The 16,137-nt window shown below is 41.3% G+C and overlaps 1 protein-coding gene across 2 annotated transcripts in view; it reads right to left on the bottom strand.

Annotated features, from left to right (window-relative positions):
- LARS (leucyl-tRNA synthetase) overlaps positions 1-16,137 on the bottom strand; it is a 46,455-nt gene that overhangs the window by 17,977 nt on the left and 12,341 nt on the right. For both annotated transcript variants that reach the window (XM_019534997.1, XM_019534998.1), the window contains exons 10-24: positions 15,087-15,312; positions 11,993-12,080; positions 11,829-11,905; positions 11,139-11,192; positions 9,973-10,113; positions 8,722-8,799; positions 7,826-7,911; positions 7,675-7,740; positions 7,495-7,577; positions 7,142-7,280; positions 4,251-4,463; positions 2,908-2,965; positions 1,406-1,469; positions 530-713; positions 169-259 (exon numbers count right to left, since the gene is read on the bottom strand). In XM_019534997.1, the coding sequence (XP_019390542.1) occupies positions 169-259; positions 530-713; positions 1,406-1,469; positions 2,908-2,965; positions 4,251-4,463; positions 7,142-7,280; positions 7,495-7,577; positions 7,675-7,740; positions 7,826-7,911; positions 8,722-8,799; positions 9,973-10,113; positions 11,139-11,192; positions 11,829-11,905; positions 11,993-12,080; positions 15,087-15,312 (1,648 nt within the window). The remainder of the gene's footprint in view (positions 1-168; positions 260-529; positions 714-1,405; positions 1,470-2,907; positions 2,966-4,250; positions 4,464-7,141; positions 7,281-7,494; positions 7,578-7,674; positions 7,741-7,825; positions 7,912-8,721; positions 8,800-9,972; positions 10,114-11,138; positions 11,193-11,828; positions 11,906-11,992; positions 12,081-15,086; positions 15,313-16,137) is intronic.

Raw genomic sequence — 16,137 nt, 5'->3', positions numbered from 1 at the left:
CTAAGTCCTTAATCCATTTAGTTTGTCTTATTTCTGAATAAAATACTAACCCTGACTGAACTAAATAATTAAACTTGGATAAGGGACATCAGAATCAAAAGAAAAAGCTACACAAACTAATATATCCTAGGAGCTGGTTTCTTGCCCTCTAAAGAGTAGACCTCCTACCTGGAATTCAAAGAAGCCAGTTTTCAGAGCTTCCTTAAACATCAATTTCTCATAATTTTGATCTGTCTTCAGTATGCCTGCATTCATTTCACTAGGAAGAAAAGGGAAAAGAAAAATAACATTAAAAAGAAAAGACCAACTTGCATAATAATGACAACTACATTCAAAACGGTAATGGTAATGATTTTATAAATGTCTCCAGAATAGTAGAGACAGGGTAGTCTAAAAATTAATGGAATCTTTTTTGTTTTAGAGAATATATGAGCAATTATTTGGTAGAAAGTGAATAAAAAACAAACATGAACATCAGATCATAATGAGAAACTTGAAACAAACCCCACACACTCATTCAATGCTGTACCTGGCAAAGACTCTGTCATTGAAGGTGTTCGCAGGTCCATTTCTTAAACTGTCCTTGTTTGCCAGCATTTCCTTCACCCATTCTACCCAGGTGTAAAGACGGAGAATACCAGCATCTGCCATGGCTTCTACAAAGTTGGCATCTTCAACAGTGTCTCCAGCATCAGCCAGTGCCAGACGCATGCCTAGAGAAATAAGAAACAGGATTAACACATCTGGCCCCAGGGACAACTGATAAATGCAGCTGTAGGGGGGAGAGAGGTCAAAGCCTGAATATCAACTGGATTTTCATGCTGAGGGCCAGCTAAATGCAGGCAAAACGCTCAGCTGTGAAGAACTGTTCATTCCCCTGAATTGCAAGTGGTCAACATGACTGTATACAGTTCTACAAGTGGGAGGAGAAAAAGGGATACAAAGAGTGAGGCACACTGCCCTGTTAGAGCAGGAGAATAGAATAACCAGAAGCAGAGGCTGGATCAGCATCTAAGAAAAGTGATATGGAAGAGCAAAAACATTTGCACCAAACTCTATACCCTTGCAAGAAAGTTCTATACCCCTTCATCCCTTCACTATTAGGCTCTAGATGTGCAAGGGGAGAGATGCAAAACTGCAAAGAAAACAAGGTGGGGTGTGAGGAGGAGATGCTGATCATCACTTGCCACTCACTCATTTAACCCATTAATACACACTACATTTCTAAAAATTACAGGTGTTTGGTGAATATTCACATGCAAAAAGCAACAAATATGATTTAATTACCAAAGCTGAAGTGAACTCATTACTCTTTTTAAGATGGCATATAACATGCCCAAAGATGCATTACTAAAATAAATATACTTTTGGGTGTATACTTATATATACACATATTTATACATACCATCTGCAGAAAACTTGTCCACAGCTTGACTCAGGGTAAGGAAGTTGCCTGTAGATTTAGACATCTGAAAAGAGAAAGAGTCAAGAGAAATCCTGATGCAGCCATGCTGCTTTGCATAATAAGCACTGGGCAAACCTGCGCTTATGTAAAATAGGAAAATTGTATTGGTTTGCATTACTGATAACCACACTGCACAAGGAAGATCTGTAGCTTGCTCAATGGATGGTACTCTGCAATACCATGGGAGATATCAGAAATCTGCTTTCGATTCAGACTTGTGTTTTCCAGTCTGGCAAAAATGTAGCATACTTCAGAGGAAGGTCTCTCTCAGTCTCTCTCTCATGAAGTGTAGGAAAGACACTGCTGAACATGCTGCACTGACATATGTAGAATAACTAGCTCTATGGACCAGTCCCAGAGGCAGCTTTAAACTCCTAACTTCTAAACTTGGCTCAGCCGCTGACCTGTTCCTGAGACTCCAACAAGTTCTAACTTCCAAGACCTGCCTACATTATGATAACAAGAAAGTAGCATCTGTTACTTCTGTTGTGGCCCTGCTGAGCTTTGCTTTAATTCTGTTAACCTTTGGTGGACAAAAAGAGTTATAACCAACTTAGGTCCCAAACAAATCCAAGGCAAAATTTTCAAAAAATGTCTGCATTCCTGAAACCACATTTTTCAAAACTAATCCTTACCGACTTCCAGTATGATTTCAGTGCCTGTGTTCCCAAGCCACTTCTGAAAAGTTTACTGCTAGGCTCAAGTACATTTAACTTATTTGGAAAATTAAGATGTCAAACAAATTTAATCTGTGCATCAGTGGGTCTCATCTTTTTTGGACTCAAGGTACCCCCTCAGACACTAGGCACATGTCAATAACTTTTGTGAACTGACTGGCACTCTATTTCAAAAACAATGTTATTACTACAGGGCTTACCCTCCTTACCAAGGGACTAGGCAATGTGGGCAGCAGAGCAACCAGGCAGGGAGAGCCTGACCCAGCCTTTTTCTGCTGTTCTCCCCAAACCTCGCTCATCTCCTCACACTTCCTGTGGCACCTTCCAAAGGACTGAGCGGCACCCAAGGGTGCCCCAGCACCCTGGTTGAGAATCACGGATATAAGCTTTCCCCCCTTTTCCTATGTTCACTCTAATATACTCCGATCAGCACTGACCACAAGAAATTCCCCTCTCTAAACAGAAAGCAACCTGGAAACGTGGGTGTAATTAAGCAGGTATCTGAGGTTGACTCTCAAAGAACTAATGGATCTGGTACTAGCAGAGAGTGATAGTATTAGGTATTCAGATAGGGTGTCAAAAAAGCCAAGAAAGGAGAAGTGAGGAATCCTCCTTTGGTGGATGGGAAAAACAGGAAGGGCAACGGAGACATATAATGGAAGTAAGTTCACACGCAACACTGTAACAGTTACTCTGCTAGTCAGTGCTCTGAAGCAGACCCAGGAGTGCAGCTGTCTTGACCACTGCAGAGATGAACTGCCATACCTTCTCAGAATTCAGGAGGAGATGTCCGTTTGCTCTCACAGCTACAGGCCACTTGTCTCTGTGTTTGAAAATAAAATACAGAGCATTTGGCTAAAATAAAAAAAAAAGCCATTACATTTTTTTTCTTTGAAAAAGAACAAAATCTAATATTTTCACGTAGGAATGGACATATTTTTAAATGGAACCTTAATAAAAAGGATACCTATAGTAAAGTCTTGAGGATTAATGTGGTCACTTTAAAGGTGAAAAGAGCTCCAGCACAAGTGCTAAGGTTTAGCACTCGTGCAATGCAAACAAGCACTACAACTCTTAAAATTATATACCACTTATTCCCGCTTGCTTCTCTTTTCAGTTGCATTCAAGTTAGTGCCAACTGAATGAGGAAACAAATAGGTATGAGCAGACCTAGGTGTTCCACCATCTTTTACTAATGCAAGAAGCTTAACTGTATTAAATCCCCCACAAGCCCACATTTCTGCACATAGGGTATACAGCTTTGCCAACAATTTATGCAAAGTGTTCAATGAATCATATATATTGGGGCTAGGAGAGATGCTAACACAGCAACCAAACTGCAGTACCATCTGCTTGCATACCAATCAGTTGCCTCTAAAGCACAGTGTGGTTAATGTTGCCACGCCAAGCGTTAACGGCAAGATATTTGCAGGACACTGCTTTGATTTTAGTCAGAAAAGTTGAAATGAAGTCTCTGTCAAGCAAGATGAGAGTTTTATAAATCAACAATACAAGTGAAGATATACTGTTCTGCCACATGGTAACTTTGTGTGTTCCCATCATTACTTCAACACACTATATTCCTCAACTTCAGTCACACTTAGCTTTAGATACATATTTTGCAACAGAGGCTCATCTCTACTTTTGCCCAACAGTTTCCATTCTCCTTTAATGTGAACAAGACTAATTCTATCAAAAAGGACATTGCTTAATTATAAAACATTAGAATTCCTAGGCTTGTTAAAAAGCAGGACTGAAACCGAAAAAAATCTGTTGCACTGGCTTTCTATAATTCTGGTATTGTGGAACAAACAGAGCTTTTCAACAAAGTTTCTGGAAGTAACACAACATTAAAAACACTAGTCTTTAATTTTCACAACTCCCCCCCCCCAAAAAAATTCAGAGTTTATCTACAAGTGCTTCACAATGCATGTTTTAAGGCTGCAAGACAAAACAAGAACAAGTTTCCTTTGATCTTGGTAACACGATATACTACACACACTTGTAACAAAGCCCAGTAATGAAAGCATACAGTCCAAAGCATAGAACTTTGCAACAAATGCACCATTCTTTTCTCCACACTTGTTTGGCCTAGCCTACGTTCTTACCTTTCATCTGGCCACATGGCTACGTGGTTATAGAGGTAGTATGACAGATGATTTGGAACAAGATCCTTGCCAGATGCTCGCAGATCCACAGGGTACCAGAATTCAAACTCATCTTTGAGCTTGTCCAACTTTTCCTTTGGAATGTCTGTCTTGGGAAATGGAGCTTTGCTGAAGAAGATGTAATCCCAGACTCCTTTGGACATCTGATGAGGCCTGCATGGGAGTATTGACAACATAATAATAGGACTAATATCTACTGCCCCTCCCTTTCCCCACCAAATGTTAATTTTCTTCCTTAAAAGTGACGATGTTAATTTGTTCTAAATAAAATGTAAAATTTGGAGTCATAGGATGCTGACAGATATGGGAAACAAAACAAAAACAAAACTGCACTTTAAAGGAACCAGCATGTTGGCTCAATCCTGCTCTGCCATGTCTGATAGATCAGGCACTTCAGCAGGGCTTTTTGGCACTTTTATCTAATAGCTGATTCAATCCAAAGAGAATTGACAAACAACAAGCAATTACTTTTCACAACAATCTCTGTGAGCTACTCGTGCTGCCACCATTTTGTAGGTGATAAAAGAGAAGACAAGGGCCTTGCCAAGTTAACACAAGAAAAATCAAAGCCAGGATCAGAACTCTAGAGAGCTATTATTTTTCAGCAACACAGACACATTTCGGTTGAGAAAAGGATAAAAGCCTTTTGATGGCCTAAAAACCAAATGCCTGATCTGTTATTCATATACAATCCTGAAAAGCCTCCAAAAGGCCCTAAGCCCTGCCATAGTAGGTCCTACCCACTACCATTCTGGTGGAGCACATGACTTGGACCTCATTCACTAGTGCTGTGTGAAATGGGTCCTATTCTACTCAGATTCAGCCTGAATCAGGGACAATGATTTGATTCGCTGATTTGGATCACTGTCCCCAATTTGATTCAGAGGATTCAAAGCTGATTCAGCAAATCAGTGATTCAGGCACAGGGTTCCAAATTGATTTGAAGAGATTAAAGGGTCCTCTGATTCGGTTCCGATTTGGAGATTCGGCCACCAAAATCGGGCCGAATCGAATCGTGGACCAAAGCTTCGCACAGCCCTATCATTCACCATATATCAGTGTCTCCTCTTCACCAGCAAGGAAAGTCTAGGAGGGAGAGAGAGATGGAGAGGGAGAGGGGAAATTGTTGTCAGCAATGTAAGACACCCTCTTACCCTGGGGGAAGGAATATTCTTTACTCCATCAAGCACTTTCAGATCTTATTAAACACAAAGCAGGGGTCAGAACTCACAGAAATAATGTTGGTTTTTTTTTTATTAGCAGAAGCACTTCCTACAACCTGTTAAAGATGGGTTACTAAAATTTTGGAAAAAATGTGCTACCCTATCCAATAACTAAAATGACAGCTCTCTGCCCAGCTGCATTCATGATAGATCCATGACACCTCTGGCAAAAGGAGAAATTTAAACCTTCTTTTCCTCCCCGTTTCTTGCTGCAATTTAGGCTTGGCCTGCCCACATTCCACTAGGTTTCAATTATTATTACTAAACAACTGACCACACCGGAAGGAAGAGAGCATTTTGGAGTTGACAATATAAATGTAATGATGTAGTTTACATGAAAGTTACCACAAGGCTAGAATGGCTCCCTCTTTAGAAGGGTAATTTATGTGTTTAGTTTTATTGGATTATGGCTCAAAGGTTTTCTGTTACCATCCTAATCTACAGGTAAATGAAGGGTGCTATGAAAAAGCTGTTTGGTGCCAAAGATCATTGCATTAGAGCAGTGGGTGAAATGATCCTTATAGCTCCACTATTTACCTGGCAATGTAGCATAAATATTTGTAAAGTGCATTGCAAGTTTGGATAAAATATAGTATATAATAGGTAATGGAAACTGTAATTTGCAGCTGGCAGGTTATACTGAACCTAAACGTTGATTCACAGTCTGCTTACTTCAAAGCTCATTTCCAGACATCACTAGAACAGTAAACCTGTATGCAATTAGGGGTGTTTCTTTAACCAGATAAAATTCTTGCCAGGCTTTAAAATTATTTTTGTTTTCAAAGTATCTTTGCTTTGAAACTGCTTTACAAATTAGCTACAGCATCAAACAAGACAAGCTCCAACACCTACGTGTAGAGGAAATGCTCTCTTGAGTTCATTAAAAACACTCGTAATCAGAGCACCAGGATCAAAGGTAAGAGTTGGTAAGTTCATGACAACTGAACAGAATTGCTTTCATGACCAAATGAGACAGACAGCAAAACTGAATTAATTTTTGGTGCACTAAGTGCCCTTCAGATTCAAAGGGAAAAAGAGCTATGAATCCCAAAAAAAATAACTGCACCTGAGTTAAAATCCCAATTTCTCAGGTGACTGAACACACAGCAGAAATCAACTTGTGACCAAGGACAAGACTGGTTCTCTATCCATTGTCCCCTATAAGCAGTTATACAGAAAAGACTGGCTACAAACTGCCAACACTGTAAGCAGCTACAAAGAAACTTTTCAGCAAAGGCTAGTTATTTGCATAGTGAAATCAGGGCAGTCAATTCCTAAAATGTATTACAGATGCCATTTTGAGGTAGGTCCAACAAGCAGCTTTTGTAAAAGGTGGTTTGTCTACAAACTCACACCACTAAGCTACGCTTATAGGGGCCACCTCCAAACATACCCACCCTTCCCCCCTGCATTCTTCTGTTTACCTTAAGGCAAACATATTTTGCTAAATGCTCTTTTATCTGCAGTGTTATGTACATATAAATAGCCTCATCACAGACCTAAAAAGTCAATCTAGCAGTTTTGCCTTTGGAGACAACAATGGCGGCGGAGAAGGAAACAGAAAATGCTGAACTATTATTCCAGGACCTGTCAATCTGCTCTGCCTACCTGATGCCCAGCTGAGATTCTCCTTGTCCACGCAAGTTCCCTCCTTGCAACAGGTGAGCTACTGTGTAATAGGCCATGTAGATGGTAGAGTCAGACAGAGATTCTATGAGCCAGTGCTCATCCCAAGGCAAACGAGTACCTACAAGAAAGACCAAAAAGCACCATCACCAAATGCCAGCCAGGAACCCCATTTGTAAAAGTTAACAGACGTCAATCTTCAAAAATGCCTAATTACCACACTACCTTCAATTAGATACTGCATTAGATTTAAAACTTCAGCTCAGCTTCATGATCTTTCAGGATCAAACAATGACATGAAGCACTAAGTTAGGGAAGAGTTTTGTCCAGATTACCTAAGCCGTATGTCCTTGAGCAAGCATGTTCCTGCAACCAACCCAAAGTAGCTTCAAAATTCCTTCTCGTTTCTTCACAGTATCTGTAAGGAATGGTTTACTATTAATCTTCAGGTTCACAATGTCAGCATCTCCACTAACCCCTCCACCAACATTAACCATCTCTTTCCTGTAACTTACGTCTCTAGATTTGTCAAGCACTCAGATGCCTGCTTCTTCCAGTTTATTTCACCATAATCGAGATACCTAAAATAAGATGATTATTACATTAATTCAATTCACACAAGGACAACAGAGAGGGTCTGTTTATTTATGATTTTACTTCACTCACCACTGGTCACAAAGAGCTACCACACATTCATCTGCAGATCTAGATATAACTTGTTTCTCAGGTTCCATATAAATCATTGCTTCACCCTAAAATATAGGGAATGGATAGTCATCTCTCTGAAGAAGTGGTAAAGCATAGCCATTATGTGAAAGGAGGCTGAAGTGGATTCTCAGGTATCTAGACTACCTACCTGCTTTGACAATTATCCACATTTACCATTAAAAAGCAAGCCCTATTCTAATCCCAGCTCTGCCACAAATTTAGAAATGATCTTGGGCAATACAGCTTCTCTCTAAAATCTGCATTTGTAAAATGTGAATAATATTTACCTAAATCTAACAAGAAATCCAGGAGGCTTAGTTCATTTTATCAACTGTGGGAAGATCCAGTGTTAAAAGGTGCCAAAGCAGCACAAAATACAATAGCTTTAAATTTATCATTTAAAACCATGTATAAAAACTAGTGCCCAGATGCTAAAACATTGATTAAATAAAATGTCCCTTAACCAAGTTCAAAATATATTGCACAAAATCCTTACGTCCTCCTAGATGTACATGTTCTTTTCTGGGTGGGTCTGAAACAGACTGATAATATAGAACTTATAGGCTGTGGTAGTGACCCTGAAAGTATATGACAACATCAAAAACACATGCAGCCATACAAGCTTATCGACAGAAAGATTTAAAAGAAACATGGACCAATTTCTACTTGATCCATCGGTTAAAAAAAATGTCTCTTTATTCAGGAATACAGCGCTTGATTCTAACATCATTTTATCCTGTCCCCCAAGAACATTCCCAGAAAGTGGAGAAACAAGCCCGTATACTGTTTCTAGCAACTATCCTATTATGAGAAAGAAGAGTATTCAGGAAAGCAACATATACACTACCACATACATTGTCCACCATCATCTTCTGAATAACTTTCTTGACATCTTGAACTTTTTGTCCCTTGAACCCATCGACCAACATTATCTGTAACAAAGGGTCCATTGAAGAAGTTACATTTTATAAAAAGAGATTAGGTTTCAACCAGGTTAAAACGATCAGTTCTTCAACTACAAGGCTAAAGTATTGTTTGTACTGCAACCTGTGGTGTACTTTAACAATTGGAAGGTGAAACTCTTTTTACGTGAGCAATTTCATTTAATTATCTTAAATTAGCTGTATATTTTACACTGTGCATAGGGGTAAATACAGAAGTCTAGATAAAAATAAACAGCACTAGCACAAAGAGTTAATCTTTGAGCTTGGAGACATGACCTCTAATACTGAAGTAGTCAGTTTTTACATCAAGGTACGTGCAAAGCAGACATGTGACAATCAGCCCTCTCCCACTGTAATTTACACGAATCCAGTGTAGAATTATCACAGGAAGGCAAGTTATAGTAGAATAAATGTCATGTGCTCTGAGATACTTCAGCTAGCCATTTGCTATTGACAAACCAGTTGTTAACCTGCTCCCTTAATAGCAAGACAGTGTAATAGTAAGCAGCTACCCTAAAGACAGTGGGGTAAAGTATATTACATGTTCAGGCCTTTTGAATTCTAAGAAGTGTAGGTGACCAAAAGCTGAAGACGACTCAAGTGGTACCTGTGAGATATGTGAATCTGCCCTTGTAAATCTTAAGTTATTTCCTGTCGAATCTACTACTGTCAATGCATGCATGGTTTTACTCTATGTTCACAATATATTTTGTGCTTGCCAGTCTGGCAGCACTCTTCCCCACACTTGTGGCTGGAGTCATTGTCATTTACTTATGAAGGCCCTGGGACAAAATATAACAGTACCCATTACCAAGATAAGAAGAGTTATTTTCCCTTTCTATCATTTTCTTTCAACCTCTACAAATCAGTGTTGGAATGAGATTGATATAGTTTCAACAGAAAGCTATCCAGTCATCCACTCGGTCATAATATTACCAAACTCATCTTGGTGGACATACATCCAACGTCTCAATTGTGACCCGGCATTCTGCCCAGCAACTTCAAAGAAGATCACTAGAATGTGGGCCTGGGAAAAATAACCATAGGGACTCCTCCCCTCCCCAAAACCCCCACCATACAGTTTTTGTAAGCCTATTCTTTATCAGCTTTAGTGTATGAAACTATCTAATATCACTTGGGAAAACCTAACTTGTTACTTACTCCCTCATAAAATCCTTTCAGATACACTCTCTCCTTGGCCTCAGTAAGTTTCTCTCTGTCATTCTGGCTCTGGATTTTCAGCTCATCACAGACCAATGGAGCAGAAAGACTGCCATAGCCTGGGATTTCGATGATAGGCACCTGGGAAGAGCACAACAGTGTCAGGAACTCATTTCACATTGTATAAACACAGCAAGGATCCTACAGGGGAATGTCTTGCCAAATTCACAGACTGCACCTGGAAATGTTACACTGAAGAATACGCAAAGCCAAAAACTTTTTTTTTTCCTTATTCATAGTCTGCAGGCTGACAGGGAAATTTAAACTAGAGATATGGAGAGGAAGGAGAGAGACAACTCTTTTTTTTACTTGTGTGAAGACATGTAACTTTTAAATTTCTATGAACTTTAATGCTCATATATTCTTAGACACAGTATAAGTATACTAAGGGAGAATAGCTGTAGACATTATAAAACAGTAAACATTCAAATATTACTATAAAGCTGCACGCTGCTTCCTGGGGTTTACTGCTAATCAAATTTGGCAGGACTTTACAAAATTTCAGTGCAGTGCCACTAAGCATGTCAGGCATTTCTGGCACTCCCCAGAGTGAGTCGCAACATGTCTTCCAAAAGCAACAACAGCTTTAAAAATTGATAAGTAGCAATGAGAAACTAATGAGAGGGGAGCAGAAGCAATGCTGATCCTATGCAATACAATTTGGGTACAGTCCATATTCTGAAGACAAAATACATTGATTCAGGCACATAAGTTACATACACAAGGGGAATTACAAAACTATAACCTAGTCTATAAGGCAAATAAAATCCTCTTAAGTTCAGTGTCATGAAGCTTGAATCAATGAATAAGGACTCAAATACTAAACTACAGCCATGAAGTAACATTTACTACAAAAACTGCATTTTGCATTAAAAAAGTAAAGGCTTTTTTTCTTCCTTTAAAAACATGGTATAGTGGGTCCAACTAAGATTTGTTATTCTAACTAAACTTTCACAACTATAGTACCGACATAAAAATAAGTTTGTTTTAAACTTTTTAGTTAAAAGATCTGAAGTGTCATATAACAAAAAACTGAAAGATATGCAGGTCCCTAATTTAGCAAGTATGTGTGTCAAACACGCAAAGCTTTATTTGCTTATACTCACCGGCTCAAACGGCAAAACCATTTCATCTTTAATGCCATACTTCCCCCTTAGGGCCTATAGAAAAAGAAATTAAGGGGAAACGATCATACAACAACTTTTTTTTTTTTTTTTTAATTAGCTCATTTTCATTAAATATTATTCCATGCATGAAGATGAATTTTTCAGAAACAACACACAACTGTTCCACAGTACATACATGATACAACACTAGTTGTCCAGAACTGAATGATTTCCCCAGAACTGGAGGTGTAAAGAAACGGGGTTACATCCCTTATTAGCCACCGACTTCCAGGGGGGCCAAAAAAATCTCACAATATCTGGACATTACAATTTCCCCAAATGAGGAAAAACTGACCTCACAGGTACTGAGAGCACAGCTTTTCTTTCACAGCATCTGATGAAGTGAACTTGGGTTCACTAAAACTTGTGCTCTATAAACGTGTAGTCTGTAAAAGTGGTGAGTTTCTGGCATGGAAACCTTTCCAGAGGCCATATGAAAAGATCCAAGATGAAAGTTTCATCTTTTTTTCTTATTTGAATTGAAGCTACAGTTTAAAAAGCTGTATGCTCAGTTAGACCCAAGTTTAGAAGCATTTCCCTAGTTGACAATGTAGTTGTGTTTTTTTTCATTTTTGTCACTTGATGCAGTTGGAAGAAAATGGACAATAGTGATCTGAATAAGAGGCTAACCTGTTTTTTCTTCAAATCCCTCAAGGCTGCAATATCATCAGGAGCATCAGAGGGGACACTTGTGACCACTCCAGTACCTTGCCAAAAAGGTAATTAAAAAGATAAGTGAATATAAACAAAAAGCATGTGCTATAATAAATAAAATCATGATGACAAAACATTACCTTTATCTTCTTTAATGGTGAGCATAGGAAGAGCATAGATAACTTTGTAGGAAGTTAAAGGGGCAGAAAGTGCAGCTCCAAGAAATTCCTGAGCAAAAGAGAGGGACAGTTTTAGAAAGAGGAACACTATGTTTGCTTGGCTTACTGTAATCTGCTGGCTAATGTTCTACATCCACCTGACCCTCCTTACATACTGTAAGTAGACAAAATTAAGGTCAAAACCCAATATAAAATGCAAAACTATTTTTAAGCAGAGTACTTAGACACCATCCAGTCGCACTGGCCATGTTTATGCAAAATCCTACTGTGCAGTAGCATGTTGCTACTGTGCAGGAGCATTGCGGGGGCACTAACAGTGACACGATGCTACTGAGCAGTAGTAATGAGCTACTGAACAGTAGCATCAGAAAAAAAAACTGTGTAGGGATGCTACTTAGTTAGTACTTGGTTATAATAATACCATGTTTTAGTACGTGGTTACTTTAGTACTTGGTTATGCAAATACTAAATAACTGCACAGTAACAGCTGCACAGTCTGCTGCTTGTGTAGATTTAGTCTCCGTGAAGCAGTACATGAACTATGCCATGAACTACTAGAAACTGACAACAAATAAGATAACAAGCTGGAAGGAATTCAGAAGAAGGAACAAAAAAAAAAAATCACTGAAGGGTAGAAAGATGGAGAAGTAACCAAGTGGAAAAGTGACTGTTTCTAAATACCTGAAGAATATAAACACTGAAACAAAAAAAAAAAAATTTTTTTTAAATCTTGTCAAGACTATTCCTGAACTGACAAAGGAATGAATAGATTTCTAAGGATTTTATGTACAAAGAAGTGGGGTAGAGGACAACACACTTTGCACTTTATATGAAGAAGTGTCAGAAAAGACAGAAAAAAGTTTAAGTGGGTGCAAGTCCACTGGCGTAAAATGCTGCATGCAATACATTATCATGATGGATAAAAGTCAGTGTGTCAGCATTTTTATTCTAAACTTGTGAAATTAATGATGCTGAACACCCAGCCCATGTATTCTGAAGCATTAAGCACAGGAAACAGCAGCTATCTGCATACACAGAGAAGGACTACATACTTTAACAGAAAATATTTACATCCTGAATTTAATTTCCTTTGGTTAGCTCACTCCTTCCCTTCCTTCCCATTAACAGTAGTTACTGTGCATTAAGTTGTAATAACAGGTACTAACTCAAATGTGCAGTAACCAGCACTACTATGCAGAAGCACCAGCGCACACCTTTTTAGTGATGCCAATGCACAGTAGACTAGCTCTACTGCGCACTTAGTTGTCTTGGGCAGATGTGCTCACTGTTTCATATACCAGCCCCACAAACTCTGAGCCATTAACCATCCAGTAAAATTAATTAATATACTTCACTACAGATTAATGAAGCTGTTTAGTTCCTTCATCCATGGGTGCTGAGGGAATTGGCCGGTGTGTCATTGGCATGGCTGTTTGAGGACTCCTGGTGCTCAGGCCAAATCCCTGAGGACTGGAAAAGGGCCAGTGTGGTCCCTATTTTCAAGAAAGGGAGGAAGGAAAAGCCTGACAACTACAGGCCAGTCAGCCTCACTTCTATCCTGGGGAAGGTCTTTGAAAAAATTATCAAGGACCACATTTGTGAGAGCCCTGCAGGGGAAGTGATGTTGAGGGGTGACCAACACGGGTTCGTTCAAGGCCAATCCTGCCTAACCTGGTCTCTTTCTATGACCAGGTAACAAAGAGCTTAGATGTGAAGGAGGAAGTCGATGTCACCTTCTTGGACTTCTAGAAGGCCTTCGACACAGTGTCCCACCCAATTCTGGTGGGCAAGCTGAGGGACTGCGGCACTGACAAATGTACAGTCACATGGGTGGCAAACTGGCTCCTGGGGCACACCCAGAGGGTGGTGGTGGATGGGTTGATGTTGACCTGGAAAGGTGTGGGCAGCAGAGTCCCCCAGGCTCAGTCCTTGGGCTGGTGCTCTTCGACATCTTCATTAGCGACCTGGACGAGGGTGTGGAGAGCACCCTGTTCAAGTTCGCTGATGACACCAAGCTGTGGGGTAAAGTGAACACACCAGCAGGCAGGGACCGCATCCAGGCAGACCTGGATAGGTTAGAGAAGTGGGCAGATCTGAACAGGATGCGGTTCAACAAGGACAAGTGCAGAGTGCTGCACCTAGGGAGAGGAAACCAGCATTATGGTTATAGGTTAGGGGCTGCCCCTCTCGGCAGCACAGAGGCAGAGAGGGATCTTGGAGTCAGGATTGACTCCAGGATGAATGAGTCGCCAATGCGATGAAGCAATAAGCAGAGCCAACCGCACTCTGTCATGCATCAACAGGGGCATCACTAACAGGTCCAGAGAGGTCTTACTCCCCCTCTATGTGGTGCTGGTCAGGCCGCAGCTGGAGTCCTGTGTCCAGTTCTGGGTGCCGCACTTCAAGAAGGACGTGGAGAACCTAGACAGAGTCCAGAGGAGGCCACTTGCATGGTTGAGGGCCTCCGTGGCCAGCCCTATGAGGAGAGGCTGAGGGACCTGAATCTCTTCAGTCCCCACAAGAGGAGACTGAGGGGGGATCTTGTGGCTGCCTACAACCTTATCAGGGGCCAGCAGCAGGGACTCGGGGAAAGTCTGTTCACCAGGGCCCCCCTTGGAGTCACCAGGAACAATGGCCACAAGCTGAGGGAGGATAGGTTTAGGTTAGATATTAGGAAGAACTACTTCACTGTAAGGGTGGCCAGAGCCTGGAATAGGCTTCCCAGAGAGGTGGTGCTCTCCCCTTCCCTGGAAATCTTCAAGGAGAAGACTGGACAGGCACCTGGCTGGGGTCTTACGACCCCTCCCACCCCTCAGTGCTCCTTCCTGCCCATGGCAGGGAGTCGGACTCGATCTGTCTAGGTCCCTTCCGACTCATTGATTCTATGAGTCTAGTCTCCTGAAAAAAGAATAGTAGCAAAGCCATACTTCATTTGGTCACTTAAAATCTCAAAGTTTCTATTAGATCAATGCGTAACCAAGTTTTGCCTTCTTCTATGCAAATATAACTCTAACAGGAGTTCATGAATTTGAAAACTATGCTACAGGATGCTCACCTCTCCCATGAGCTCCTTGACAACAGGTACCACTCCATTATCTTTTGTAAAGCCCTGGTAAGACATGTTCCTAGCAGCCCTTTGGGTGCAAATAAAAATATCCCCATTCACAGTCTCAAAGCCAATGTACTTCATATCTGGATGAACCCAACAGTTGGTCTGTCCAAACATGGTCTCTGGTCTGAGAGTTGCAGCCACCAAGAAGATATTTTTTCCTTTAAGGCCACTGAAATAAAAGTTAGTGCACAGAGGTTAAAAATAAAGAGATTTGGGGTACCACAGAATCTTACTACTCTTAAACTAAAGTACATTTTAAAGCAATCCTCAACTGGGCGTGTGCAGCCTCCCGGGGGGCCACAAGCAGGTTTCAGTCATCTCTGAGCTGGGCAGTCCACGCCCAGGCTGAGCCTGCTGCCAGGTTCACAGAAAAATGTGGATTTTCTCCTTTAAAGGAGAAAAACCTCAGGAACCATGGGCTTCCGCTTGCAGGCTGGCAGTGTTACAGCCTGCAAAGGGCTACGGGGAACAGGAGGAGGCTGATATGGCAGGATCACCACATGCGTGTGTATGTATGCACACAAGCACGTGGCAGCCAGGAAGTGGTGGAGAGCAACTCCCTGCATGTAAGTTGGGGGGAAGGAACACAGGCAACATGTCAGGGGAGTACGAGGTGGCGGGTGGCGTGTGCCCCCCTCTCCTCCCTACCCCTCAATTTCTGCACCCACAGTAGGCACAGGGCTGCAGCCTGGCCGAATCAGCCAGCAGGAGGGCGGAGTGTGGCAGTGAGACTCACTGTCACCGTCACTGGGATCCCCATGCCAGCCATGGGAAGAGTAACGGACTGGGTGGGAGGGAACACGATGCCCTCACCTCCTCCTGTCACTGGCAGAGTGGGGGGCAGCATGGGCAGCCCAGTGGGAATGGGGGCAGCCGGGCCATGCCCTCTCCCACACCCTGCTGTGGGTCCAGAGTGAGAGGCACCAGCAGGGTCAGAGGGTTGCGGAAGGACTGCAGGTCAGGAGTCAGGGGCTCCGGCAGAGCCAGGGTGCTG

The sequence above is a fragment of the Crocodylus porosus genome, unplaced genomic scaffold (genome assembly GCF_001723895.1).
Source record: "Crocodylus porosus isolate Cpor-Errol unplaced genomic scaffold, CroPor_comp1, whole genome shotgun sequence".
NCBI classification, from domain to species: domain Eukaryota; kingdom Metazoa; phylum Chordata; order Crocodylia; family Crocodylidae; genus Crocodylus; species Crocodylus porosus.
Note: the sequence above shows the minus strand (reverse complement) of the source record. Positions and strands in the feature narration are given on the sequence as shown.